Source organism: Acanthochromis polyacanthus, chromosome 8 (assembly GCF_021347895.1).
Source record: "Acanthochromis polyacanthus isolate Apoly-LR-REF ecotype Palm Island chromosome 8, KAUST_Apoly_ChrSc, whole genome shotgun sequence".
Lineage (NCBI taxonomy): Eukaryota > Metazoa > Chordata > Actinopteri > Pomacentridae > Acanthochromis > Acanthochromis polyacanthus.
This window is the reverse complement of record NC_067120.1, coordinates 16747234-16774613: the sequence shown is the minus strand read 5'-3', so window position 1 is coordinate 16774613 and position 27380 is coordinate 16747234. Positions and strand designations below refer to the sequence as shown.

General features: G+C 40.7%; 1 protein-coding gene across 1 annotated transcript in view; it reads right to left on the bottom strand.

The window, feature by feature from the left end:
* The window catches only part of ppm1h (protein phosphatase, Mg2+/Mn2+ dependent, 1H), a 40475-nt gene extending 15914 nt beyond the window's left edge, over positions 1–24561 (bottom strand). The window contains exons 1-3 of the mRNA XM_022206516.2: positions 24054–24561; positions 11648–11813; positions 8662–9018 (exon numbers count right to left, since the gene is read on the bottom strand). Coding sequence (XP_022062208.1) covers positions 8662–9018; positions 11648–11813; positions 24054–24286 — 756 coding nt within the window. The 5' untranslated portion in view covers positions 24287–24561. The remainder of the gene's footprint in view (positions 1–8661; positions 9019–11647; positions 11814–24053) is intronic.
* Positions 24562–27380: the final 2819 nt, after the last annotated feature.

The window sequence follows — 27380 nt, the reverse complement described above, 5'->3', positions numbered from 1 at the left end:
TGCACTCCAGCAGACACTCCTGACAGACACTACTCTTGGGGGTAGGGGTTGGAGGGGCAGGAGGGGGGGTGAACAAATGTGCCCTTCACCCTGCATGAATTATGAATTCACAGTGAGCCATACATATTTATCCTTGCTGTGTCCAATACCTCTTGCTGCAGGCAATTCTTCAATAATGGAAACGTCTGCATAAACATCTACACCTATTTCGACTCCACTTCAGCCCGGAAGACTCGCACAACTGAGCTAAATAACCAGAAGGCGGAGAGAGAGAGAGGGCGAGAGAGATGCAGTGCCTAAAATTACACATCCCATTTTTCACAACTGCCATTCTCGTGCCAAACTAGTTTCTGCACGTCTTAAAATCTTTATTATATCATTGAAAGACGAAAAATACCACTGGGTAGGACTGGCAAATCAGAAGTCGTCTAGTTTTGCATCATCGTATCATTACCTAATCCAATTACAACAAACATAACTGACTGCAAATGAAGTAATCATCCAGTAAATAATTCTAGCAACAAGGTCAAAGGAAGAAGAATCAATTATATTCCTCTTAATCCACTCTTATAAACTCATTCAGGAGAAAAATACCAGGACACACCTAAGTACAGCATAAACAAACGGTATCGTGCAGTACAAACCCACACATTTGACCCCACCAAACTACATGAAGTACAGTGGAACACAAATGGAAAATATTTGCATCCACATCCAGATATCTGTTCCTGAAGTCGTGGGTTTCCATTAAAAAAAAAAAAAAAATTATATACATAATCAATGTTTGATTTTGCGTGTTCCTGCCCCAAAAAGTCCCCATCGACCGTACCATTCAAACCAGCTTACACCAGGGCAGTACCTCCCTTTTCTATGCTCTTTGCAGTATTTTGTTGTTATTGAATTTGCAGAATCAATGAGACAGCCTTAACCTGTTAGGCCTAAAAGCAGGAAATGTGATGGAATAACTCAGGGAACAGTATGGACAGAAAAAGAAGTTAAATGTCAGAAAAGATGGAGAACTCTGATGATGGACAATGTGGCAGGTAATTAACCGAATTAATCATTTCTAACTAATTAGCCAAAGCAGTGACATATCAGCTGTTTTTAAAGACAAGAAAGACCTTTGGGGAAAATGTGTCAGAACATTGGTGCTAACGCTACTTTAATAAAAAGCATTAATAACTTTGTACCAAACACATTTGCATTCACACAGTCACCAACCTTGACCAAGGGAAAGTCAACATTCACACATTAACTCACAAAAAATAAGTGCAAAGTGAAGAATATAAAGTCAAAATGGATGTTGACAATTCATACCAGGTTAAAAATACATCGTGAATATGGTATGAAATTGCTAAAGCTAATTAATTTACTTCAACTTCCTCAAGGCAAATGCGAAACCGTGTAATTTATGAAACCATTAAATGAGTGATTCAATATTTTGGAGAATGCATGTTTGTGAATCCGTCACACAAATGAGAACATACTTTTACACCTCTCTCACAGCTGTAGCTACAGCTTAGCATTACTGGAAAACTATCATAGCTTTGTCCATAGATTTAAAAAATGCACCCTGAAAACACTCCTAAAGGCCACTTATAAAAGGAGCTATTCAAGATTTTAGGACATACCATTTTTTTCCACTTCCGTACATGAAAAATACCACTTTTACGCCTATTTGCCAAATTTCAAGCTACTGCTAGCAGCTATTTAGCTTAGCATAGCACAAACATACAGCCTGGTTTTGTACGAATAACAAAACCTAGCTAACAGGACATCTAAATTTGACTAATAAATGGGTCATATCTTGTTACTTAAACACCAAAACCATGTAAAACCAACATTTGTCTTTTATGGGAGGTTAAATGCTTCATTTATTTTGCTGCTTGAAGCAATAAACTCATGTTTATCATGATGACAATGATAATGGTACCAATAACACTTGCTTTACTCTTTAATTTTTGTACAGACACAATATAATACTGTAAATACTGAGCTCAATGAGAGAGTCAGGCTAGCCAGCTCGCTTTGAGTTAAGCTAAGCTAACTGGCTGATGAAAATGCCAAAAAGCCTTTTTTTTTTTCAAAATGGTCACCTATTTGTGATTCCCCAGCTCCTAGGCTGAGCCCTTAAAGGCCTCACAGATGAGTGTGGAGGTACTTTCCTTATTTAAGGCTGTGGTGTTTCAGTGTAGCATTATTTCTTTGTTTTGCATTCACATTTTGTAATGTTTTCCATCAAAATCCTGCCCTCTCTCTTTAGCAGCCAGGCATACTATTGCTGCACAGATGTCCTGTGCTTTAGTTTGAGCGTATCTCTTGCTCTCAGACTGCTTCTGTGCATTCATGAAGCTTCCGCTCAGATTTGTAATCTCAGTGTGTTATCTCTGTGAAGTGACCTTGTCAAAGGTCTCCAGCAAATAGAATTCCAGGTATGACACTGATCAATGCACTCCTTGTAAAAATGCGGCTTTACTTCTTACAACATCGCTTAAGAGTAAGTAATGTCTAACCAGGTCCATCTTCTCCGGCCTTCCAGGGCTTTTTATACGTACATCAATTGATTTCTTGTAGGACTTTTGGAGTTAATGCACTTACAATCACAGTGTTTCTATTACTCCATGCAATTAACACTTGAAAGTCAAGCAAATTATCATATATGGATTCCCATGTTGCATATCTTTACCAATTAAGTGATAGTGCATTTAAAATATGATTTTCAATTTAGGTCCTTGAGTTGAGTTATCCATGCTGCCCAGTGATCTGCTGAACTGAGCTAAAAAATAAGGGATGCTATAAAGAACCTAACTGTCTCCAAAAGTGACCCATTGGAAAGCCAATGTGTGATGGGGCTACTGTTATTTGTAGCTCTTTATGCAGATTCTGGTATATGTATTAACTCCAGAAGGCTTACAAAATACAATTGAGCAGCATTTAATAGGACTCTGGAGGGCTGGAGTGGATGAACCTGCTTGTAAGGGACGACATAAGAGGTAAAATAATACGCCTACAAGGAGGCAGCAATGATTTCATTGATAATTTTCATACTTGGTGGGAAATATTTTTGACAGGACTGTTTCACAAAAATAAGACAATGAGAGCACAAATTTGTGAGCAGAAGTTTCACAAGTGCACAGAAGCTGTCTGAGGCCGAGGACAAAACTAAAGCACAGGAGATTTGTGCAAGCAACAGCATATCTAAGTGCACACAAACCATTTTAAGCAAGAGGAGAGCAAATTTGCACTCAAGCAGGGGCTATTTGAGAAGAAGGGCAGGGTTTGGAGGAAACGCATTACAAAATCTAAACCTAAAATGGAGACATAATGCTCTCAAATTGACAGACCACACTGTTGATTGAAGAACAAAAAGTAATTCCCTAATAGTCGTAGGATGTCAAGTTACAGCTAAAGTACAGCTCAACTGGATTTTACACACATACAGAGAATGAGCCAGCTGCTACAAATATATTTGCTGAACTGAGGAGGGTCACACGAGGCCAGTGATCTCATCACCTCTTATTTCTGTCCTGGCTCAACATAGAGCTCAGCTGATAAGCCTGTGTCTCTAAGCTACACATTGGTTTTGATATTTGCACCTCCCTGAGTGTTTATCGGGCCTCAGCAGTTACTCCACTTCCAGAAGGATGCAGTGAGTCGTGTCAGAATTAAAGGCGGTTCCCGCTGATAAGATACAGTGGCTCGGCGAACTCTGAGACAGAGATTTAGAGAGATACCAGACCTTCCCAAGATTCCCTGACACTTCCCATTTTCTTAAAGAATGAGCTTCATTAAAAAAATAAGACGAGAGGCTTTAAAGGGGTGAGATTCTGCCAAAATCGACTTTTGGGTACTTAGTCAGCAGAAACAGAAGTGACAGTATTTCGTTCCAAGAGGAAATGTGTGCCATTTGAAACAAACTGCATCTAATTTTACAAAAATTATTACTGAAATTAAAATAAATGACAGCTGTGGAGGAAAGTAAGTACTGTAATTAGAGCCTATAGTTGAGAGCTGTAACCACCTGGAAAAACAAATTAGTGAAACGCTGAACAGTGAACTGAAAATACATCTTATAAGTGTTAAAACATAGCTCTTTGAAGAGAAAGTTAGGGAGGCAGGGAAGCACGTGTGGTTGCTGCAAGGAGTTTAGGGGAGATATGCTACTGACAGGAATATGGTAAAGTGGGAGGAACAGGGACAGATTGTATTTTAAGGTCAGAGTGTGAAATGAATTTCCAGCCAGCAGGAAATGTTACCATAACACTGACTACCATAACTTACAACAGTGCTTAAAGGAAAGGGATTTAACGTAAAGAGAATTTTAAGAACATTTATGCATAAGACATAACGTTTTAACTGCAACATTCAGGGGATGTTGCCAGGGCCTCAGATTATGTTACATGGTAAGAAAAGGAAAAACGTCCTCAAAAAAATGTTTTCAAGATGTTATCGAGGGCTCACATGAAAGAACATATCTGTATAAAACGATCCTGTAATGTAGTATGTCAACAAAGGTAGAACATTCTGCCTGAAGTATTAGAGGGATGTTTTTGAATTAACATATCATAGAATGCTCTTGATAAAATATTTAGAATTGTCTCTAATGTCATCAGAGGAAATATACTCTTGAGGCTACATCTGCAAAATGTTTGGTGAAATACTTTTAGCATGATGGTATGACAATGTTATCACCAAACATTCTTAGAATTTCCTTACAGAACGTCATCCCACGGCGGCAATGGAGTAGGTGTGCGCGCTACTGCCTCCTGCTACATTTTTTTCCAGTTTCACTTTTTAAACCCTACTTTTCTGAAAGTTATCGACGCACTGGGACACCCAACTAGCGTGGCATTCGTTTGGAGCTGAGAAACATGTCCAAAACAAGAAAGCAAACTGAAAAGGAGGCAACGGAGAATAAGGCTAACACTCGCTTAGCTGAGGATGCTACCATAGCCCTTAACCCTGCACTTGTTGCCCTGCTCGAACAACACAGAACCTCCATAGCCGCTGACTTCAAAGCTTCATCTGACGTGATTAATGGCAAATTAGACAAGATTCAAGCAGATGTGGCCAACCAGGAACAACGTATTGGCGACCTTGAAAGCAATACTTTTAGCATGATGGTCTGACAATGTTATCACCAAACATTCTTAGAATTTCCTTGCAGAACGTCATCCCACCCCGAAGAACATTCTAGGAACTAAAAATAGCAACACTACTTTGCAGAATTCTCTCATAACATTTTTTTAGAACAAAAAACATTCCAGCTGGGTTTCAAGTGTAAAACTGGATTCCAATTTCAATATCATGTGATTTCAGACATTTATTGCCACACTGTGGTACTGCAACACCGTTAAGTAGTGGTTGAATTATCATGATAAGCAATTTAAAACACAATACTCGTGACTCGGTGCAACAACATCACCTATTCTGTCACCAGAAATTCACAATGGATGTTTCGTTGCATTAGCGGATCCTTAAACAAGCATTAATTACTCCCACACACAAATAACAATCAGTGCCCCAATACACTATCCTTCTTTTTGAGATCAAACAGCTCGGACAGAATTATTAAACACATACTACCATCTAGTGGTCAAGACATGGAAGCACCAGAATGCACTGACTACTAGGATTTCTGTATCCACACTGCCCTCTATCATGATCTAACCTCTCAGAGAGATCCCTCCAACAACACAAATGCTATCTTTTAGCAAAGACGGGGGGGCCGAGCATCACTTAGACATAATGTGCTGCATCTGTTTTAGCATGTTTACAAGGCCAGGTGTGAGGTGTTTTACAGCAGCATGAGCACAGATACTTTTTAGTATTTTTTGGAGCTAAACTGGCACTAATTCACTCTTTCCAGCTTTTCAAGGTGAATATTTTTTGTTATCTTAGTTTTTTATGTGAAAGTAAAATGAATATATTTGGATTTTGGGCACATGTTTGTAAGAAAACAAGATATCTTAAAAGAATTTCATGGCTTCAAGGGCAACTTTTGGTAATTAGATAGTAGATTTCAGCTTTATGCAGCAACAAATCCTCTCATTTTTATGGGGTTTGTGTTTACAGCATTACCCCTGGTCTTGTTTTTCCATCTTGTCGTAATGTAATTGTTTCTTTAATTATTGTAAATGAACTCTCCTTGTTTGTCTTACATATATTTTCTTAAACCATTTGCATATTTTAATTTGCTGGCAGGCATTACGCTGTCTACATAGCACACTCTGATTTACAATTAATAAAATCCCCTACAAGTTCAAAACAAGCCGGTTTTATCTCTCAGTGTAAGAGTATATACCATCACAACTCTCTCGCAACCCAGGCAAGGATAAGCACAGGCAAGTACAGAGAGTGTTCAAAGCCGTGATGATGAAACTGAAACCAATGACCTGCGACCCTCCCTGTCAGACAGCCCTGCACTGTTTTGATTGGCTCTGCTCTTGATCTCACAGCCTCTCCACGAGTTAAGTCTCCAGCATCCACTTTCAGCACAGCCAGATGGTGAGTGTGTGTGTGTGTGACCTGCAGCAGCTCGAGGGGAAAGTACATCACCTTTCCTGGCTTTGCATCGGCTGTCTCACTGACGCCGTGTGCTTCAAGAGAAACAGTCATGCACTATGAATTCGGAAAGTGTTTGTGTTGTTGTCATGGTTTTGTTGGAGTTTACTGTGTGTGATCACACCGTAAGCTGCTTATCACCTTCACTCACTTGGTACAGACATCTAATAATCTCTCTGGACTATGGAAGGGCGTAGAGATGGGATTTATGGCTCTTTGAAGGGAGCCGGATCTTGAAGGGCAGTTCTTTTCAAAGAGTTGTTCAAAAGACTGGCTTGTTGTTATACAGAATTTTTTTTTAGAAGTCAACCAGCGGTAACTCGCTTTTATCAAGGAAACATTGGTGGCAGTTCTAAACACAATATGGATCAGAGTAATTCAAACTTACACATCCCACCAATATATACTCTACTGAGTTTTGTTTACATATATACATTTTATTCTTGTTTATTATTTGTACATGTTTTTCTTTATTGTTGAAATGTTCTTGTGGAGTTTTCATCGTTTTTCTTAGTTTATCTATGATATATGGTGGTGTAAGTTGCTCGAAAGAGATGTTTTTCTTACAAATATTGCATTGTGCTCTACCTTACATGTCGTCCCCAGAAAAGTGTATCCAAATGCTGCCACGTTTCCTTTGACTCTGGCTCATTTTGGGTTTTCTTTTCCGTCGCTAATATGTCCTCCTCCATGATAAAGCGGTAAACGTGGCTCCAATCCAGTTAGCTGCATTTATAGCTGCGTTCATGTGAATGGAGCCTGCTGTGCACGACTCGAACTCTGAGGTGTCATTAGTCGTTCAGCTAAAGACAGCATGGACAACTCAGACTCGTGGGGCACACAGGTGACATGTGAAGAAAGCGTGGGCAATTTGCACATATGAACGGCTTGCAACTGCGAACCGGTTCTCATTGTTTACTTAAAAGAGTCGTTCAAACCACTGACTCGTTCGCGAGTGTCACATCTCTAGCAGGGTGGCTCTCCAGTTCAGCACAACTTGTAGTGCTGTAAATACCTGAAATGTCACTTTTAAGTAGCAAACACTCTGTAAACTAGATCGATAGGTTTACAAACAGTCAACTGACAGTGGTGTAGTAATCGTTCAAGCAAATGAGAGAGCAGAAACATTGCAATTGTGGTTTGACGAGTTTTTACAGCATGAACACCTGCAATAAATGATAACTGAGAGAATTCATCACAGCTTACACCACAAACTCTTTTACTTTCACTTTTTAAATTGACCTTTGTCCATAAAAGTCAGTAAAAATGATTCATGTGCGCACCCTTCTCTTTGTGAGTGGAAATTTAGAAGCCTATGTGCTTCACTTCATGTCTACTACAATGAGTCAATATCAACTGATGCAATTAGAGCCTAATGGATGTTATCTAAGCGCACTGATTGCACAGTGCTGTCTGTACACAGTTACTGATAAATGTTGTAGCCTGTGGTGTAAAGCTCAACAGTAGGCTGGAAAATTCTCATCAAGTTCTCTTTAGTTGTGTATATAAGGTAAAGGTGTGCACAAAGATAAGTTATTCTAACTACAGGCTGTGCAAACAGAATATAGTTAATCCTATCTTTTGTCTTTGTGTAAGCTTCCATTCAGTTTCAGCCACGCCCTGCTCCCAGGCAACACAGCTGGAAAAGCTCTTTATTTGTAGCCTTTAGATAGGTGTTGCATGTTCTTCTCCACCCACTCAGAAAATTAAGGACTGGAGCAACAAGTTTGGAGATATTAGTTGGGGATATTCAAGCTAGGAATTATAGTGAATTAGACATCACACGATGTTACTGTAGTGTCAGTAAACCTCCTCACAGTTCATTTTTATTCTGCTCTATTGTGAAGTCTGTTCTGTTTTAAAACATCACAGTGGAACTGAGAAGACAGAAAACAGATTTTAAGGTGCAGCTGCACACAAACATAAAACTGGGGATTGTTTGTATTTATGTTTTTCTTCAGAATTAGTGACAGGAACATATTGTTTTTATTGTATATGATGAACGATGTGCATCATCTCCAAATCAAATTAGCAGCTGTTGTTTAAAGCTAAACAGTTGATCTTCAGTTTTTATATGCAGCAGTGCAGGTCTCTTACCATGTCTTTGAAGGCATTCTCGATGGCTCCGATCACCAGACTCTCGGGTGAAACTTTCTTCTCTGTGAAGAATCGAGTGGGTGGGGTGCTGGGGGAACCTGGAGCCCCCGCGGCGCCTCGGAGTGAAGCAGCTCTGGTAAGGGCACGCTGAGATGTCGGGGTGAGGTGGTGATTGATGGGTTCTTCACCCAGGCATGTGGGTGGCAGCAGGTTGGGGGTGCAGAGAATCTCCATCACCTCCTGCAGGTGCAGTGCGATGTGGTGATGGAGGAGACGGGAGGCCACTACAGCCGCCCCAGAACCAGCATGACCGTCAAACAACGCCCAGTAGTGAAAGGTCAGATCCTCAGAGCCATCCTGCACACAGGGAACAGCACACATCCACCACACATACATTAATCAGTTGTGTCGACATGTGCGTCTCCAGGATGTAACATGAGAAGAGGAACTTTGTCAGACATCGCAATCACACTGATCCATCAGCATGATCAACTACATCCTGAAAAAATGTTTATCGTCTGTGGAGCAAACTAATCCAGAGCATGAATGATCAATGCAAATGTCTGCGGAGAACACTGGAAATACTTTGAGTGTTTGCAGTCAGCAGTCGACTGAAAAATGTCTTTCCTTGGTTACCTGTCAATATGAATGATATTTAAGAACTGATCAGGACTTGAAGACATTCAGATCTGCCCCAATAAGCACCTCTAAAGGGCATACGCTATTTAAAAAAACATAAAACTGCTGCATCCATCCCTAAGGCTAGGAAATTTACACCTTTTCCTGATTACTTTCAATTACAAGCTACAAGATACCCTCTATTCTAAATGAACAAAATGCAACGGCCTCTCATCGAGAACGATGAAAATGTGACTGTGGAAAAATTCAAAGCATCATTTCTGACTACAGCCAGAGGACACACAGCTGTGGTTCCAAACCTGGAGGGCCGGGATCCATCAGCTGGTCTCAAGATACCATGAATCCCTGCTGGAAAGAAGGAGATATACACCTCTGCTTTTTGTGTGCTTTTTAAAATCTTATTTCTAATCTTTGCTTTTTTCTTTGCTGCTGTGATTTAGCCTCTTAAAGCCAACAAAATGAAACAATCAAAATGAGGAACATCACGAGAAGAATTGCATGCATAGTACTGCCTGATCAGAACAGGGTTGTGAAGTTTGGTAACTGCTGGTGCAGTCTCTGTGGTGTCAGTGACCAGAATAATATAAAAATCCTGTTTAACAGCACACTGGAACAAGCACAGCTACCTCTCATTGTGTACTATGTAAATAAACTCACGCAGACGTCAGTGCGTCCGTCACACAAGTGAATGTAAGAAAGCTCCTTTGTATGCTGCATTCAAATTCATCCCACAGGTGTTCAGTGGGAACACTGCCAGGAGACTGCAGCGGTCAGTTCAGTGATCTGATCCAAATGTAAACCTCCCCTTGGGGGTGCCAGATGTCTATGATTGGATGAGCCAGCTCTGCTATGATGGTAATGTTTGCTCTAGCTTCAGTCCGCAGGGTTTAATAGGCCCGGGATGATGCACTACGTGCTCCCAAACTGCGTTCTGTCTTGATCTACAAAGGATCACCTCCCACGTCATGTTTAAACAAAGTTTCCTGTGATCTGGCTCATTGATTGAGCACCTTTGAGCCTGCCGTCTTCACAAACCACAGCAACTCTATGATCCTCCGTTCTCCTGAACCCAATGGAGCTTTCTGCTTGAAGACTCTTACGCTACATAAGATTTAAATACTGATGGTGGAGTTAAAATAGCATGTAAGTAGAGACATGAAATCGCTGTTGCACATTATGCTGTGACGCATGTATAAAACGCAAACAGGAGGACTGATGGAAATTACATTTTTTGTGGCAATTGAGCACAAGGCAGCACTAGCACATATTTCTGCACATGCTAAAGATCTGATTCTCAAAATCTAATGCAGGTAGAATCTACAGCATGAGTCCATGAGGCAAGCACGAAGCACTAGAAAGGCTCTACTGGACTTTCATTGGTTTAGCATCACTGCAGTAGTGAGTCATGAGGTACTTGCATGAGTTTGCTGTAGGCTCTGGGTTGGCCTGAGTAAAGTGCTGGTGGGCTGAGAGGAAATATTAGGTACAGCATTTTAGTGTGAGTGAAGAAAAAACAATGAAACAATGCAGAAATTAGAACAATAGAAAGACAAAAGCAGCAGGTGAACATCATTTTTTTGTCATTTAATATTTTTTGAGCCTGGAAAAAAAAGGCAGTGCCACCAGTCTGAGTAACAGAATTAAGAGTGCCAATACACTGTGTGGATGTAGCACTCTGTCCTTCAGAAGCAAATGGCAGCAACATCCCATTTCATAATGATACAGAGTTTTCCTTTGCAGTGTGTCAACCTATTTGTGTGTGAGAGCTGTTGAAGGCTAGTGTGGTGTGCAAAGGATGCTGTGCTGTTCGCCCCAATAAACTGCTGATGGGACAGGACCAGGGGACAGCGGGTCTCGACAAAATGCCCTGGGGACATTCAAGGACGAAAGTCACTCTGATTACTAGCCGGACTTCATCACTAAATTCAGGCTAAAATGCAAAAAAATAAACTTCAGTCTGTGATGGTTTGACATTTTTTATAGAAAAACATGGCTCACCTGGTTGCATCACTAGCACCTAAACTAAAGTATAAAATTCAGTTTGGATTTGTTCTTCTGATTTGTTTAATGCCTGCTCTAAAAATATAACAATCCTCGCAGGAGTGAATTTCTTTATGAGACTTTCCACTTCACTTCACCAAAAAGCCTTTTTTTAAACTTCAGTACCATGAAATCATCATTTCAGCTGCTCTCCAGCCCATCAGTGTGCTTACTTCGAAGGAAAAGAAATACAATAGATCCCACTACTGCTTGTTCTGTGTTCTTTAAGGCCATCCTTTTCTGTCATCATGGAATGTATCTGCAGAATGTCATGGAAAGATTAGAGATTTCCCTTTGTTTGACTCACCAGGTTCTCCCGGAGGCCCAGGCCCTCTCCGTTAGGCAGGGAAGACCTCCTGCGATCCATGGTGGTTCGGTTGGGTGTAGAGCTTCCTGTGGGTCTCCTCTTGACCACCAGCACCTCACAGCAGGCCTGGTCCTCATTCAGTGTGCTCTTTCCTGCATTGATCACCCTAAACAGAGAGAGGAGAACAGAACAGCAGAAAGAACTTTTAAGTGGAATATTAGTTTAATAGGACTTCTAACATATGAGAAAATATGATAACAATCATAAGAGTCACAGCCACAAGTAAAACCACTGACAGGTGATCATCTCGTTACAATGCGATGTTCTGCTGGGTAACACAGAGCTGAGATTCATGTGGATGTTACTATCACAGCAGCACTCCCCATCTATACACTAAGACTCAGAAACGGATCAAAGAGCCTGACAACGATCCCAAGACACTGACCTGCCATGCCAGCTCCCCAGATTCAGATCTGATCAAGTATCCACATGATCCACCGGAACAAACCTGATCCTCCCAGACAATCCACTGCCAATGGCACGATGTCAGACACAACAGGACACCGGTAGAGGCCCGATGTCCATGCTCTGATGGGTCAGAGCTGTTTGGCAGCATGAAGGGGGAAATACATAATGAAGGTGGCTGTAATGTTGTGGCTGATTGGTACATGAATGAACTGTGCAAATATTTACATGAAAGAAGCAGAGCAACTTGAGCAGGCATGATGTGTTTACGATACATGATATAAATATAATAAAATTAGCATAGGTAAGTAGAAAAAAGGGCTGCACAGTGGAGTAGTGGTTAGCACTTTCACCTTGCAGCTAGAAGATCCATGGTTCGTGCTTTCCCTGGATCTTTCTGCATGGAGTTTGCATGTTCTCCCTGTACATGTGTGAGTTTTCTCCAGGTACTCTGGCTTCCTCCCACACTCCAAAAATATGCTGAGGTTAATTGATTATTCTAAATTGTCCACCATAGGTGTGAATGCGAGTGTGATTGTTTGTCTGTATATGTAGCCCCGCGACAGACTGGCGACCTGTCCAGGATGTCCACTGCCTTTGCTCCAAGTCAGCTGGGATAAGCTCCAGCACCCCCACAACCCTAATGAGGACTAAGCGGTGTATAGATAATGGATGGATGGAAGTATAAAAAACAAGATACATACATGTACACTGATCAGGCACAACATTATGACCACCAGCCTAATATTGTGTTGGTTTCCTTTATGCTGCTAAAACTCCTCTGACCCAGTGGGGCATGGACACAGGACCTCTGAGAATGTCCTGCGGCACCCGTATGGCGGCAATGACTTCTGTGGGTCTTGTGGCGTGCAGGGTGGGACCTACCTAGATCAGATTTATCTTGGCTCATCCCACAGATGCTCAATAAGATCTGGATCTGGGGAATGTGGAACCCGGGTGAACACCTGAGCTCTGTTGTGCTCTCTGGTCCACTCCTGAGCTGTTTTTTGGGGTGTATTGGGGTGCATTGTCTTGCTGAGGGTGGCAACTGGCATCGAAGACTGCTGACGCCATGAGGGGTGATGGGGGATGGGTTGCTTGACCTGCAAGGTTTAGGTTGGTGGCACATGATGTCAGGACTCAATGTTTCCCAGCAGAACAATGCATTGGTGTATAGTGTCACACAATATATATTTGCAGAGTAGTATAGCTCAATTTCATGAAATAGTTAGAATAATATATAATATACATAACAGAAATATAAAACAAACAGCCTCTGAGGGATGAACTATTTCTAAGTCATCAATCGTCATCATTCTATCACGAACACAAACAGCTTAGAAACAGCTGTGCCTTTGGGTTTAACTTCACACAAGGTGGTTGCGTGTCTTCTCCTTTATTACTATCAAGATTTCCTGAACACATGGCTGCAGATACAAGAGAGCGAAGACATGTGACCTTTCATCTGTTCAAAGGTCTATCGAACCCGTCCACAGCTTGATTTCTGTGTGAGAGTCTCACAGTAACCCGTCACCACAACAGATTTTTGCCATTAACAGAGCGAGACAATGGGGAAACAAGGTCGGCAAATACACAAACTTTAAGTACACATTTCAGTGTGAGTCCCACACATGTAGGGCAGAGGACAGACAGACACATGAATACTGCATTATACAACACCTGGCAGATGGTGTCATACTGCTGTGAGCTGCTGTAGCTACGGACAAACACACGCTGCTTAAAAATACTCCAGATATTCTCCATTTAGCCACACCATAGGAGACACTCGAGCTACAGTGGCTCTATTAAAACTGTGCATTAAGCAGCTTATAAAATTAGACGAGCAAAGGCCACACAGGAACACATCGTAAAATTGGCATTATTGCAGAAATTCTGCCACGTTTTCATTTTAAAGACGCAAAACGGAAACATTCCTTCCCTAAATATATGAAGAAACACATTATATCAAGCTATTCTCAAAATAAATTTACCAGTGGGGCTCTTATCAGATAAATGAGGCATTATATGGCTACATGTTGATATGAGAGGCAGCCGTAATGACTCCCCTATGTGGGATTCTATGTAAATAATCCTAAGTGGTCATGAGGATGAGCATGCAGAGCAGGGATCCTCCGTCTCCAGCTAAGAAAACACTGTGGGTCATAAAACTGACAGGAAATTGACCCGGGGCCTATCTTCACTCAGCGAGATTGATTTTAATTGCTGACTTACACAATGAGCTATTCACCACTTCCCTATTCTAAAACCCAAGAATAGCACACTCCCTACAGCGTGTTGATAACAGGGGTTTTAAGGGAACACTTAGCCGCCAATCAGTTATTTTTGTGTCTCTACACCGACTTACAACAGAGAAAAGCATCAATTACACTGAAAAGTCTCATAATTGAATTGATTGGTGATCATATTTCCCCCCCAAGTTATTTTTTTGGATTTATTTGACAGGTTAGTCAAGAGGCACATAGGAAAGTAGGGAGAAGAATGGGAGGAAGACCGGCAGCAAATGGCCATGAGCTGGAATCGAACCCAGGCTGCGGCGTCGGGAAATCTAGTCCGTTTATGGGTGACCCGCTCAACCTGTTGATTGTGATTAATCGATTGAAAATTAAACAAATATAGTCATTTATCCACACAAAATGTCAAATATTTGCTGGCTATAGTTTTTCAGATGTGACAACTTCCTGTTATTTTACTGAAAGTGACATTAAAAAAAAAGATTATCTTCAGATTGTGAATTTTCAGTTGAAGACTACATACAGATTTTGTTGCGTTCAGAAGTTCTGAACTTGACAAAATTGTTATAAATTTAAACTAACTGACCTAAATGTGTGTTAAAAAGGTTTATCAAATCTGATCAAACCAAATCCCAACTGTTGTGGTGAAGGAAACCTTCTAGTTTTAAATGTCAGACTATACGTTTATAACAAGTTCAGCTTTAATTTAAATCTTAAATGTCATTGCTGCTTACTTAGCTTCAAATGTTTTAAGACTGAAAAAAACTGGTGACTTAAAACTTAGTTTTTAATTTTATTGCATCTTACTGTGAACTATTTTGTGCAGCTTGTAGGGTCAAACTCTTTATTGATCTGACTAATAATCAGATCTGATATTTGGCATTTTTCCAGTCTACAGTTTTGTTTTATTACCTGATTTTAAAAAAAATTCAAAACAAACCAAAAAAAATCTGATGCTGCTGGCTCTCTGTGTGCTGTTATCACTCTTGAGCAATGTTCTGCCCACAGCACAATGAGTCTGGTTACACGCCACATCAAGAGTAATAACAAACACGGAAGGATAAATGTTGAGAGGTTGTCTTTAAATCAAAGAACAAAGGCATCTCGACAAAGTTTCATGTTGCAGTTTGTGTTATTCTAAATTTTGACATGAAGACTTTCATTTTTACTGTCAATCGTTGGTCTCCTTGACAACCAGTAATTAGCACACACACAAAACGTTCATCCTTCCAGACAGCATTCCTGATCACTCTAAAAAAAATCTACTTACTGAGACTTCAAAACCTGTTTGAGATAGATGATTAATCAACGTTACCATTTCGCTAACATTAACTGATGACTGCATTATTACTGTGGGCAGACCAATATGTTTTTTAGGGTGAATATCAATTATAAGTAATCAAGAAAATTCAGAACCATATTTGAAACTGGACTGTATTTGCAGTTAAAATGCAAATCTTGGTGTTAAAATTAAGAATAACTCAAATTCCAACATAAAAATAGTTGTATTTATTTTTTTACATGTGATAAAAGAAAACCCGTAAAAATTCATCTTTCATTGTTAACAGATTGTTACTTGTGGTGTATAGCCAATAAAAAGTGGTGATTACAAACAGACAGGCAGCTGCATCAGAGTTAAGGTTGCACATTTCTAAATTAATTTCATCAGGAATCCATTAAAAAAAAACAACAACAAGAAAAGCACTCAGAGAGTGCAGTACTCCACCAAGGCTGTTCAGTTGTATCATTTCCGACGGATGAAATCTTGAAAAACTTTGTGGCAGAAATCACAACAACATAGAATGTGGCTATTTAATATCGATGTACCCACAAACAAAATGATCTTGTGCTGATCACAGGTTTGTGTTATGCATGTGTACGTTATGTACGGATATCATATCGCGAGACCTAAATCTCTACCACGCGGCGGGAATTAATGGGACTCAGAAACACCCTCACAATTTAATCAATTGTTCCTTGTATCATTTCCGATGGATAAGTCCCGATATGTCCGCAACGGTGGATTTGTAGTAGGATCGCAATCATGTGATCGTCAGCAGGCAGCTGACGTAGTGTTCACTTGTTGTCATGGTTACAGTGACACCGTGCCGCTATCTTGCAATGAAACAGAAATCTTTAGGAAATCCGTAGATCCAGACTATAAGCTGCATCACTACCAAACTCTAATCACTTGGTCCTTGTGTCATTTCTGACCTTCCCTGAAAATTTCACTGAAATCCATTTGTCCGTTTTTGAGTAATGTTGCTATCAGACAGACAGACAACCAGACGGATAAACATATGCCAATTATCACATAACCTTGCCACGTTCCTTGACAGAGTAATAATGATACTGGAAAACAGAAAAATGCGGAATATTAGATACGATAACCAGTCATTTTGATAACTGGTTGCTGCCTACTGAGGGATAATGAAATTAAAAACAAAAATTTATTATTTTACATTTAAGAACTCATTGCCTAATATCACCAATCCAGCCTTTAGGGGAAACCATAGACTGTATATATAGTGGACGTAGCATCTGGCTCCAAATTTGAAGCCCACCCGGAAGTGTCAAAAACTTGCAATATCACGCCGTCCGCTAGGGTTGGCTCCAAAAAGCTTTTGCTCCATAGACCCCAATTCATTTTTGGAAAAAATAAAATTTGATAGACTGATTTTCTACAGCTCAGGATTTTTTTCCCGTTAGTTTTCATGGTCAAAATGAGAGATCAGGTGGCTGATCTTAAAATAAATCAATACTGAATTTTAAATAAATCGTTAAAGTTGGCGGAGCCAGGGGGCGTGGCTATACTTGATAGACAGCAACAGAAGCCTCTGCGGTAAAATGTGGGCGGGATAAGAGAGTCCTCAGCCAATCCTGCCCCGAGTTGCTCTCTGGTCCAGTCTGTTTGATGACGCTTTTTACGTCACTGGCTCCAAAAAATCCAAAACGGCGACCAGGAAGTAGCAAAATCCGGGCTTCATTTTCTCGGCGTTGAAACCAACGGGTGACGTCACGGTTAGTTCACGCCTGGGGGAAACACTGGGTCAACACAGACCTCATAAAACAGACACTGTGATTTCATTAGTGTCTGACTTTAGGAAAGTTAACTATCAGGCCTTAGTTTGTTAAACTCAAGCAGAAATCACAGCAAACTAGGGAAACTAGCCAACAGTACTACAACGTATCAAGGTTTGTAATATGTAGCTGATATGTTAAAACAAAATGAGAAGGATGTTCCTTTATAGCCACAACCTTCACACACCATCATGCATGTCTGAGACCAAAGTGCAGCAGGGAGTGGCGTTCCTTTGACCTCGGAAGATCATAAGATTACCAACAGTTGAGCTTTCAAGCCTTTCATCTCTAATATGAGAGGAAAAGGCATCCACACCCTGAGGCATGAGCTGTGTCTGAGAGCAGCGCTGTCATATTCACTTACCATTTCACTTCTTCATGTTTGAGACAATGGCATGACCTTAATTATCTTGTCAGTCATCTATAGTATTTGTTCTTTAGCAGAGGGATTTTTTTTCAGTAGTACTGTTTCTGATGTTTTCCTAATGAACAAACGACCACCAGGGTGACGCTAGGGATATATTATGATATTATTAGTAATTCTATAATGCATCTTGCGTGACTCACGATATTGTAAAATGCTATCACATAATACAACCAGTAGTGAAACTGCAACAGAAAATACATGAATTATTATTCTGACAAGCAATTACTCATTTATTGCTGTTTGTGTAGCAAGAAGTCAAACATTTACTGATTCATCCTCAGTTCTGTTCTTCTCTGTTTCTTATCACTGCTAATTGAACATTTGGGATTTTTCCACTGTTTGTTCAACAAACGTTGGCCTCTGGAATCTGTGTTATTTTGGAAACGCAATGGACAAATCAACCTGCAATGGAGACTGTTTTAAATCGCAGGTCTAAATTTCATAACACTCCATTACTTCAGACTAGAGAGTGGAATCATGGTTGTGCTCTGGATCAGTCTTTGTTAAAACACTGTTGTGCAACCAAAAGCACTCATGAGTGATGCCAAGTTGTGGTGGGGAAAAAAAACTGACCTGGAGGCAATGAACTTGGATAATTATAGAGTTTCAGGTTAGCTTGAAACGGTGTATAGTTGATAATGGATTTTGAACATTCATAATTCAGTGTAGGTTTCATCTACAATCAAATCCAGTTCAAACTTTAAAAAGTTCCATGATCACATTTCCAGATGAACACATTTTAAGTTGAGTGTTTTTCTGTTTATGCAGCATATTGCTTCTGCTACTGGATGAATGCGGCCACTTCTTGGGTATTGTGTAATTCTATATAATTGCTGCATTGACTTAATGCATTAAGACTGCTGATTGGAAATAATTACTTCTTGTTGCATGTTTTATCCATGGTTAAGTAATCCTTCTTTCATATGGTTTTCTCTTGTACCTTTTTGCTGCTTTTTCTTCCACAGGATATTGTGAACAATCCCTCTAGATAATGATCAAGATAATCCTATCAGGATAATTTGATTAGGGAAGTGTAGCACATCTTTTGCTCCGATAGTAGCTCATATTTGACCTCCAGATTAAGGAAACCAGGCGACTGAACTGAAACAGGATTACAGTGTTCCTGCCTCAGAGCGACGTGCCGTCTTGATGTAGCAGAAACAACACAAGAACATGTGCCGCATCATGTGACTGAGCACTGGGAAGCTTTGTACGTATGAAACGCTGCTCATGTGCCTCCACTCCACAGTGAAGCGTGACGTTAACTTCATGTGGCCTCCTCACAATGGGAAAATATTAGAAATTTACAGATGACAATGTGTGTGGATAAAGCTCCAATTAAACCAGAGAGAACAAATACTAATTTCTAGTGTGTTTGTGGTGTTTAAAACGTCCCTCTGTATCTTGGAAACGTTCCCTGAACATGCATGTCCTCATTTAATTCAACACCCTGGTTCACACTCCAACTGTTAAACACCGTTAAGCTGCCACTTTAATACCTCTGCTCCCTTAACACAGATTTTTAGCAGTGAGTGTGCCAATTTGCTGCTTGCACTGACATGCCCTCATATATGAATGTCTGCTGACCTGCAGACTAAACATACAGTGTGCGGTGGTGGTACTAGGGTTTAGCTTACAGACACGCTTATTGATTAAGTATTGATCAGACTAATGCTGAGGTTGCAGAGGAGCTTTGTCACAACTGGTCTTTATTCTCTCAATACTATAGTATTACTGTGTCAACAAACAAGCTGGAGGAGCTGAAAGAGGAATGTGCACGTGGAGGAGACGAGCAGCTCAGGAAAGTTGAAAGCCATTTACGCTGTATTTTTTTTAATACTTTATCATGCTGTATTTCTGAAATTGTTAAAGTAGCTCTTAATCAACTTCTCCTTCAGGCTACTCGAGACAAGAAATGGCTTAAGTATAATGGACAGCATGTTTCTGTCTGCTCTGTCTTATGTAACTGCCTTTGATTTGTTCTCATTCAATGCATTGAATTTCCACTTTAGAGTCCACTTTTTTCCAAACTAAAGCTCCACTTCCGCTGCAACCGAAAACCCTTTGATTGTTCGTTCTCTTGTCCTGACCCTCAGTGTTGTCCTAACAGAAAGTAACGGTGTCCAAACGAGGTGAAATTTGAGTGAAAATAGGGTACGACATGGTGGTTAGCACAGTCACTGCAAAGCAATAAGGTTCAAACCTGCTGGTGGGCTGGGGCATTGGTCTGTATGGTCTTCCTGTGCCGACATGGCTTCAGGTTCCTCCCAGAAACATGCATACTGGGTTTACTGGTGAATCTAAAATGGCCGTGAATGTGTCTCCCTGCAGATATATCAGCTGGGACCTCATGATGATATTCCCCAACTCTTGCAAACCTCTACTGGACTTCTACTGGATAAAACGGATGTAACTAATGCAGGGGTGGGCAAACTTTCTGGCTCAGGGGCCACATTGACTTTTGAAATTCAACAGATGGGCCAGATCAGCATCAGATGGTTGGAGATTGTGCAAACTAATATGAATTACATGTTAAAGACAATACTGACAAAGGGAAGAATACTCACATTCAGTTTCAGTGGGAACAGTGTTGTTGGTCACCCTTTTCTGCCAGTGCATCAAAGTCTGGTGTCAGTTTGGTTGTGGCAATTTTCAGGATGGATCTGAGGTGTTCATCAGTTAACTGGGATCTGTGGTGTGCTTTGTTGATGTTCACCAAGCTAAACGTCTGCTCACACATGTAGGTAGATCCAAACAACACCAGCGTCCTCTGTGCCATCTTCCGAATGTTTGGAAACTTGGTTTCACTTAGTGAAGCATAAAAGTCATTCAGTTTAAGGGAGCTGAACGTCTTTAAGACCGAGTCACTTTGAAGATCGATCAGTTCCAACTGCAACTCCTGAGGTGCTGTTTCTGGGTCTTGTGACAAGGGACGTGATACCAGCTGAAGTGTCTTGTCAATTTTCTTTCTTTCTTTCAAGTTTATTTGAAAAAGGACAGCGTGCAGTTACATTAAAAAGATGGCTGCACCAGATTTAGCATCATGCTAATTTCCATCTGTAGTCCTTGGTCCATAAAAAACAAACAAAATCAGAGAAAAGACAGCAGAATTCTCTGTGTCGCTCTGCAAGTATGATTTATCTAAAGTAAGCATCTCAATACCTACAATTATATGACTGATACTGTATTGTATTGTAATGTACAAACTAGCAAGTCACCCTGCAATTATTTCTTCATCTTTAGGACATTTTTAAAGACCTACGTTCTGTTCATAAGTTCACCACAAGTAGATCACATCTGCTTAGCATCTCTTAAAATGACATTTGGAGCAGCTCCTCTCATGTCCACAACTTCTAGGAATGCCGAGCAACATGCAGCGCTGCACCCAGACAGTGAAGTGAATGCGCGCACCAGCAAGAATAATTAGTGGTCAGTGTGTCTACAGCTAAAAATCAACTGCGGAGAGGAAAGCTGCAGGAAGCCTTTCTGTAAAAGTGAGGCATGCAAGTGTGCTGCAGAAGAAAGGGTGACACAAGACGGAGTGAGCAATACTCAGTGATCCATTCAAACGATCGTGCTCACTGGACCAGACAGAGCACCCACTCAGAGGCGATGCATCAGAACCCTCCACATGAAGCTCGGCCTGTCTCTACAGAAAGCAACCCAGGATAACCCTCAGAGGGAGCTGAGAGAGGCCTACTTGGAGGAAAGCAGGGGTACGAAGGAGGAAAACAGGGCTTCATGTTCCAGCACTCTGGTGTTACTTTCCATTTCTAATGATCTTCAAATGTTCCACTATATTTAGAACGTGGATCAAACAGCCGGGATGTTGAAATATGTGAAAAGCGCAGAAGAGAAACCATACCACACTTACCTAAATCAGATATTGCATTTAAAGTAAAAATCAAATCAAGAGAACCATATGTAAAATAGAAAATCAAATCGCGTTTCGAGTATTCACAAATACTCTATCTGCCATGTATGTAGAAAATATAAAACAAGCACTAACTTTATAGCAGCACTAGTAAGCTGTCTTCAGATGCATCCATTCTGGCTTTTAGGTTTATCCTTTAAACCCAAGCTATCAGAGGGATCCACTGGTATACGACCGTGTCAACCATCCTGACTGGATCTGTATGGATCACCACTTCTCATATGAGCTCAGGTTTTCTCTGCTGGCAGCGATATTTCACGACAACAAGGCCTGCCGGTCAGCCAGCTGTTGACAAATCCCCAGCATGGCTCAGTCCAGGCTGACGCTACACCAAGCCGACACACACACATGTAGATACATATGCATGCTCCTGGCAGCAGTATCACATCCATTTATGAAGTAGAGGCTGTTGAACTGAGCATGTAGAGTCGTGCATCTCATTTAAACACGTTATATACTGCAAGGAACAGAAACCTCACTACATATAATGATGAAAATAGAACACATAGGAGTACACAGAAATGTATTATATTATCATCCTCTCTCTCCTTTTTTGTCTTGAGATTAAAAATTCTTCACGGCAGATTTGCATGAGGAAGCATGAAGGAGGGCGGACGTGAGACTTCAACAGTTTCACAGGATCTCTTCATTCTATAGGGAGCACAGACTATATGGATCTATTTTAGTCCTCAAACAGTCAGTTTAGCAGTTAATAAGCAGAAAATTAATCAGCAGTTTTTCTGGAGTGTTCAAGGAAGAATGCTTATCTGATTCCATGAGGATTTTAGTTGAATAATAAATTAAAAATGTGGGGGTTTGGATTTTTGGATGGACTTAACCTTGAGTTCTAGGAAATTCTATCCCACTTTTGAGTGATATTTGAAAGATAAAACAACACATAAGGTTATCAGAAGATGAATTTGTAGCATGCGTATATGTTCATGCCCTCGTCTTGATGCTGCTGGAGCTTTTAATTCTTGTACTCCTCATTTAAAAGCTACCAGAGAGTCTCCTCGCTGACATCCATTTGCACATCTGAAGTGGGTTCACAGCAGCACGACGTAACTTGAAGCATCAGATACAGAAAGTCCGAGGGAGTTTCTGCACACAGTGTTCCTAATGAACATCTAACATCATCGCTTAAACAATTACGGTCAAGGAAAAAGTCATAACAGCTTATCAAGCGCATGGGGGAGGAGAAACTCCCTCCTCTTTGTGGATCCGGGGCAATAAAAACTGCTGTGTCACACTCTGTGTAGTCGGAGGGCCGCCTGGAGGACTGAACTGTGACCTCTGTAGTTATGAAGCACCAGACCCTGTTACTCTATCTGCATGAGCAGAAGTGATCGTGACATTTTGCTCTCAGGCAATGCAGCACACTTTTTTTCTTTGAGTTGTAAAAATAGATGCAAAGTAATAAAAAATGCTTTTGGGATTGCTTTAGCCTGAGAAGTTTTTCAGCAGTTTGTGAGTCCCGTTTGCCTCACAAACTAAACAACTAGTTTATAGAAGCAGCAGATTCAAATGTTGTTTATAATGTGTCTGTTTAAAATGCAACACATTCGATGTGGTACAGCTTTGGCAGGAGGATGCAGGGGGTTGGATGTGATATGATATCAATAATACAACAGATGATCTTAGATTCAGCTCTGGTCTCAGTTATCAAGAGAGCATCTGACAGGTAACAGACTTTGCATCTAGGGGATGTGGACATGTTTCTGTTACATTTACTCCAACAAAAAGTAGAAGAAAAACGGTTCAAATTGAACAAAGCACAAGTGAAACAGGTGAAAACATTAACCTGGTCACAGTTGGAGCTCATCCAAGAAAGCACTCCTCCTCTCTACAATAAAGTCACTGATCTCCTGTCAAACAGCTTCCACTGACCTCATTATAGTCGACTTTTACGGTATCTTTCTATTTACACCGCCATCACACTCAAACAAGGCAGTCTGATCTGGTTCTAGAGGACTTATCATTGCCATGTTTTGCTGAGATGTGGCTCTGGCATCCTCACAGCAAACCGTCATGTTTATGTGTTAAGGCTGGAGGAGTGAGGAAGGGAAGGCCAGCTGCTGCTCTTCATCCTGTTTCACATTTAAAACAAACACAAAAAACACGCGAATCGGGCCAAGAATCGAGCTGCTGGTGTTTGTGTTGACGCCTCTGAGCGGCTCCAGGAAGGACGCGCTCACTTCCAGAGGATGCTGTGTGCAAGAAAAAGATGGACGCATACAGGTTACTCACTCTGCGTAGCCGGTGGACCAGGGCAGCCGCTTGGTCTCCTTCAGGATCAGGATCGGTCTCGCTATGTGATCCGCCGAGCACTCGATCTCATCCGGCGACAGTCCCAGGAACTCCGGCCGGCTGTACGGGTATTTCAGCGGCAGATCCGAGCCGCCCGGATGGTCTCCGTTGGAGCCACCGGCCATCATACCTCCCATAAAATTGGCCACCGCCGATTTCATACGCGTGAGCATGGTGCCGCTGCTGCGTGGCTCCCGGAGATGCGGTTGCGTGATGAGAGTCTCCCCCCGCACGGCGACGCAGATCGGCGGCGTGATCGGCAGACAGAGGGCGGCCGTGGAGACTCATTCAGCTCAGCGCTCCCTGGATGAACGCGGAAATAAAAAGCCAAACACACACACACACACACTCATACACCGTGCACATACACACACACTGAGAGGCAGGCAGGCAGCGCTGCACGCTGGTCATGTGACAAACCGGTTGCTGCTGGTGGATTTGGTCGCTCGGGCATCTCCGTGAGCAGCTTACTGTTGTATCAGTGTTGGAGGTCAAAGGTGCGTAATCCCCAACCTGCCTCCTGTAGGAGTGCAGCCAAACACTGGGTGCAGCCTGACCCAGAGAGGAGGGCAAGCACGGTCACAAAACACACACCGAACCTGCAATATGCCAACTGCAAGCAGCTGCAAATTATTCTGCTGGATGTGCAAATGACACGAAATCAACCAGTTTGTTTCCGTTTAAGGATGAGGAATTACTGCCCCATTTCTTATTAATGTTGATCAAGAATCCATAAAGGTTTGGGATCGAATAACCCTCCTGTTGTCCTCATTTATGGGCACCAGAAAATATTGTTTCCTTGTCTGAAAAATATCCAAAAATTCAGCAAACAAAATCCCCAAATTTCTGAAAATTTGCAAAACCTCCAGGAAGGAAATTCAAATAATTTCTGAAAAGTTTCATTTAAAAGGTTTATTTAAAAAATCTCTCAAATTTGGCAAGAAAATTATTGCAACTATTTTTTAAAAAATGAGTAAAAATCTTCCAAAAAAAATCCTAAAAATATCTAAAGTGATTACATATATATCAGTGAAACGTCTAATCTATTCCTTAAGAACATTCACATAAAAATTTATTTTTATTTTTTTCCACCAAAAAATGTTCAAAGATTTCCCAAAGATGTTGAAAATGTGGGCATCAAAAGTTTCATTGTGAAGATATATATATATTTTTTTCCAATATTTTCAAACTTTAAACCAGGTCAATTTTAACCCGCACCACAACACAAGGGTGAATTACTTTCTAACCATAACTCAAATACTGTACAAAAACCCTTTATTAACACAAGTAAGCCAAGATAGTCTTCATCGGGGTTCAGTGTTAGCAAATGGTGCATTTAAAATCCATTAAGTAGCTTTTTTAAAATCACTACTTGATGACAGCTCTGACTTTGTATTTCCTTATTTTTAATCCCCCAATCCTATTTTTCTTTTTTCTAATTGTTTCCTTTCCTCTCTTGTAATGTATCTGAAAAATGAAGTACATCCCATGGAAATTTTTGGTTTATTTCACATATTTTGATGGTTGGACCTGGGATAATTTTTGATGCTGAACACAACCAAGTGCAGAATTTGCTGCAATTTGATTTACAGAAATTTAAATAGAAGCAGCACAATAGTTCTTCTGAGGATTCTGCTTAGCTAGTGTTGCCCCCTTTAGCAACAATAGCTTATTTTATTCATTTTTGCATATTTGTCCACCACTGTACTAATTTGGGAATACTACATTTTTTAACCACTCCTACAAAATGTCTTTAGTTGTAAGATGTTTGGGGGTTTTCTTTCACACAATACCCTATTCCAATCTGGACTTTGCCCAGGCCCTTCCATAGCCTTTAATTTATTCTATTTGAGTCATGCCTTGGTAGATTTACTAGTGTGTTTAGGATCATTATCCTGTTAAAAGGTCCACTTTCAGTTCATCTTCAGCTTTCAGATGGATTGCCTCACAAAGCATTCTTTGATAGGATGCAGAATTCATAGTTGATTTGATGACTGCATGCAGCGACATAGCCACTCATCATAACATTTCCACCACCTTGATTCATAGTTTTTTTTTAAAGTTCTTCTCCTGAATAGCTATCTTTGGCAAGTAAATTTATCTTTGATCCATCTATCAGAGCTACCAGAGCACATTATTCCAAAAGGCCTTCTCCTTGCCTGTATGTTCATTGGGAACATGTGTTCCAAAAAGAGCCTTAGAGTAACTAAGGCTCTTTTTGAATGTCATTTCCTGGTAAACCTCCCATGCAGGTCAAATGTATAATATTTTATTTTTTATTTTCGATGCAGCACTATGATACCAATGGTTGCAGATTTACTTTCAGATTAAAGTTTGGGTTCTTTCAGACTTTTTACATCAAACAGTCTGGTGATAGGTTGAATTCCTAGGCAGCCAGTTCTGGGCAAACTTGCAGTCTTTTGAAATCTACACCACTTGTACAGTGTTTTTTTTTCTACTATGAAGATTTATCTCAAATAATTGGTAGATGTTTTTAAATCTGTTTCCAGACTCAGGCATTTGCAACCTTTTTCTTAAGGCCTTACAGAACTCTTACCTTGACAGGATAACACAACACTCTTTAATAACAAAGAAATCCAGAAGTTGAATGTTTAAATAAAACAGGTTCCACCATCATTGCCACCTAATCTAAAACCCCTAAGTACAAGTTTTTAGATTTGTAGGTGTGATAAATGTAGAGACATACTGACTTGTTGAATGCTGTGTATTTTAAATCCTATTTCAATTATTAAAATGACTACAAAATTTCACTTTCATCCATGGGAAGTGGTTCAAAGAGGATCAAGTGTACAATATTTTTATAGGACTGCAGTTAACATCAGTATTTAAGAAGCTGTCCCAGCCTTGGTCACAAACTGGCCTCAAGGTGGCAATATGGAAAAAATGACAGCATTGTTTTAAATTAAAATATGAAAATATATCAAACTGTGCTGTTGTGTTTTAGATTCCTTTAACATGATATTCTACACAGTGATGTTACTCATGCATGGGGTCATTTGGACCACAGAGAACATCTGAATATCTGTAGTATTTAGCCTTGTTTGTCAGCTGGATTCAGATCCCAGACAGAAGAAACAGTAGCCTAGCCGCGCTAGATCCATGTTCTGAAGGCACAAGGGTCTAGGACCGCTCGACAGGGAGGGAGGCGGGCTAAAAGGTTGTCTTTCAAATCACTCTGCAGCAATTGGGTAGGTATACAACCAATCAGCGCAACGAATAGGCTGACGGAGTTCCAAGAGCACCGGC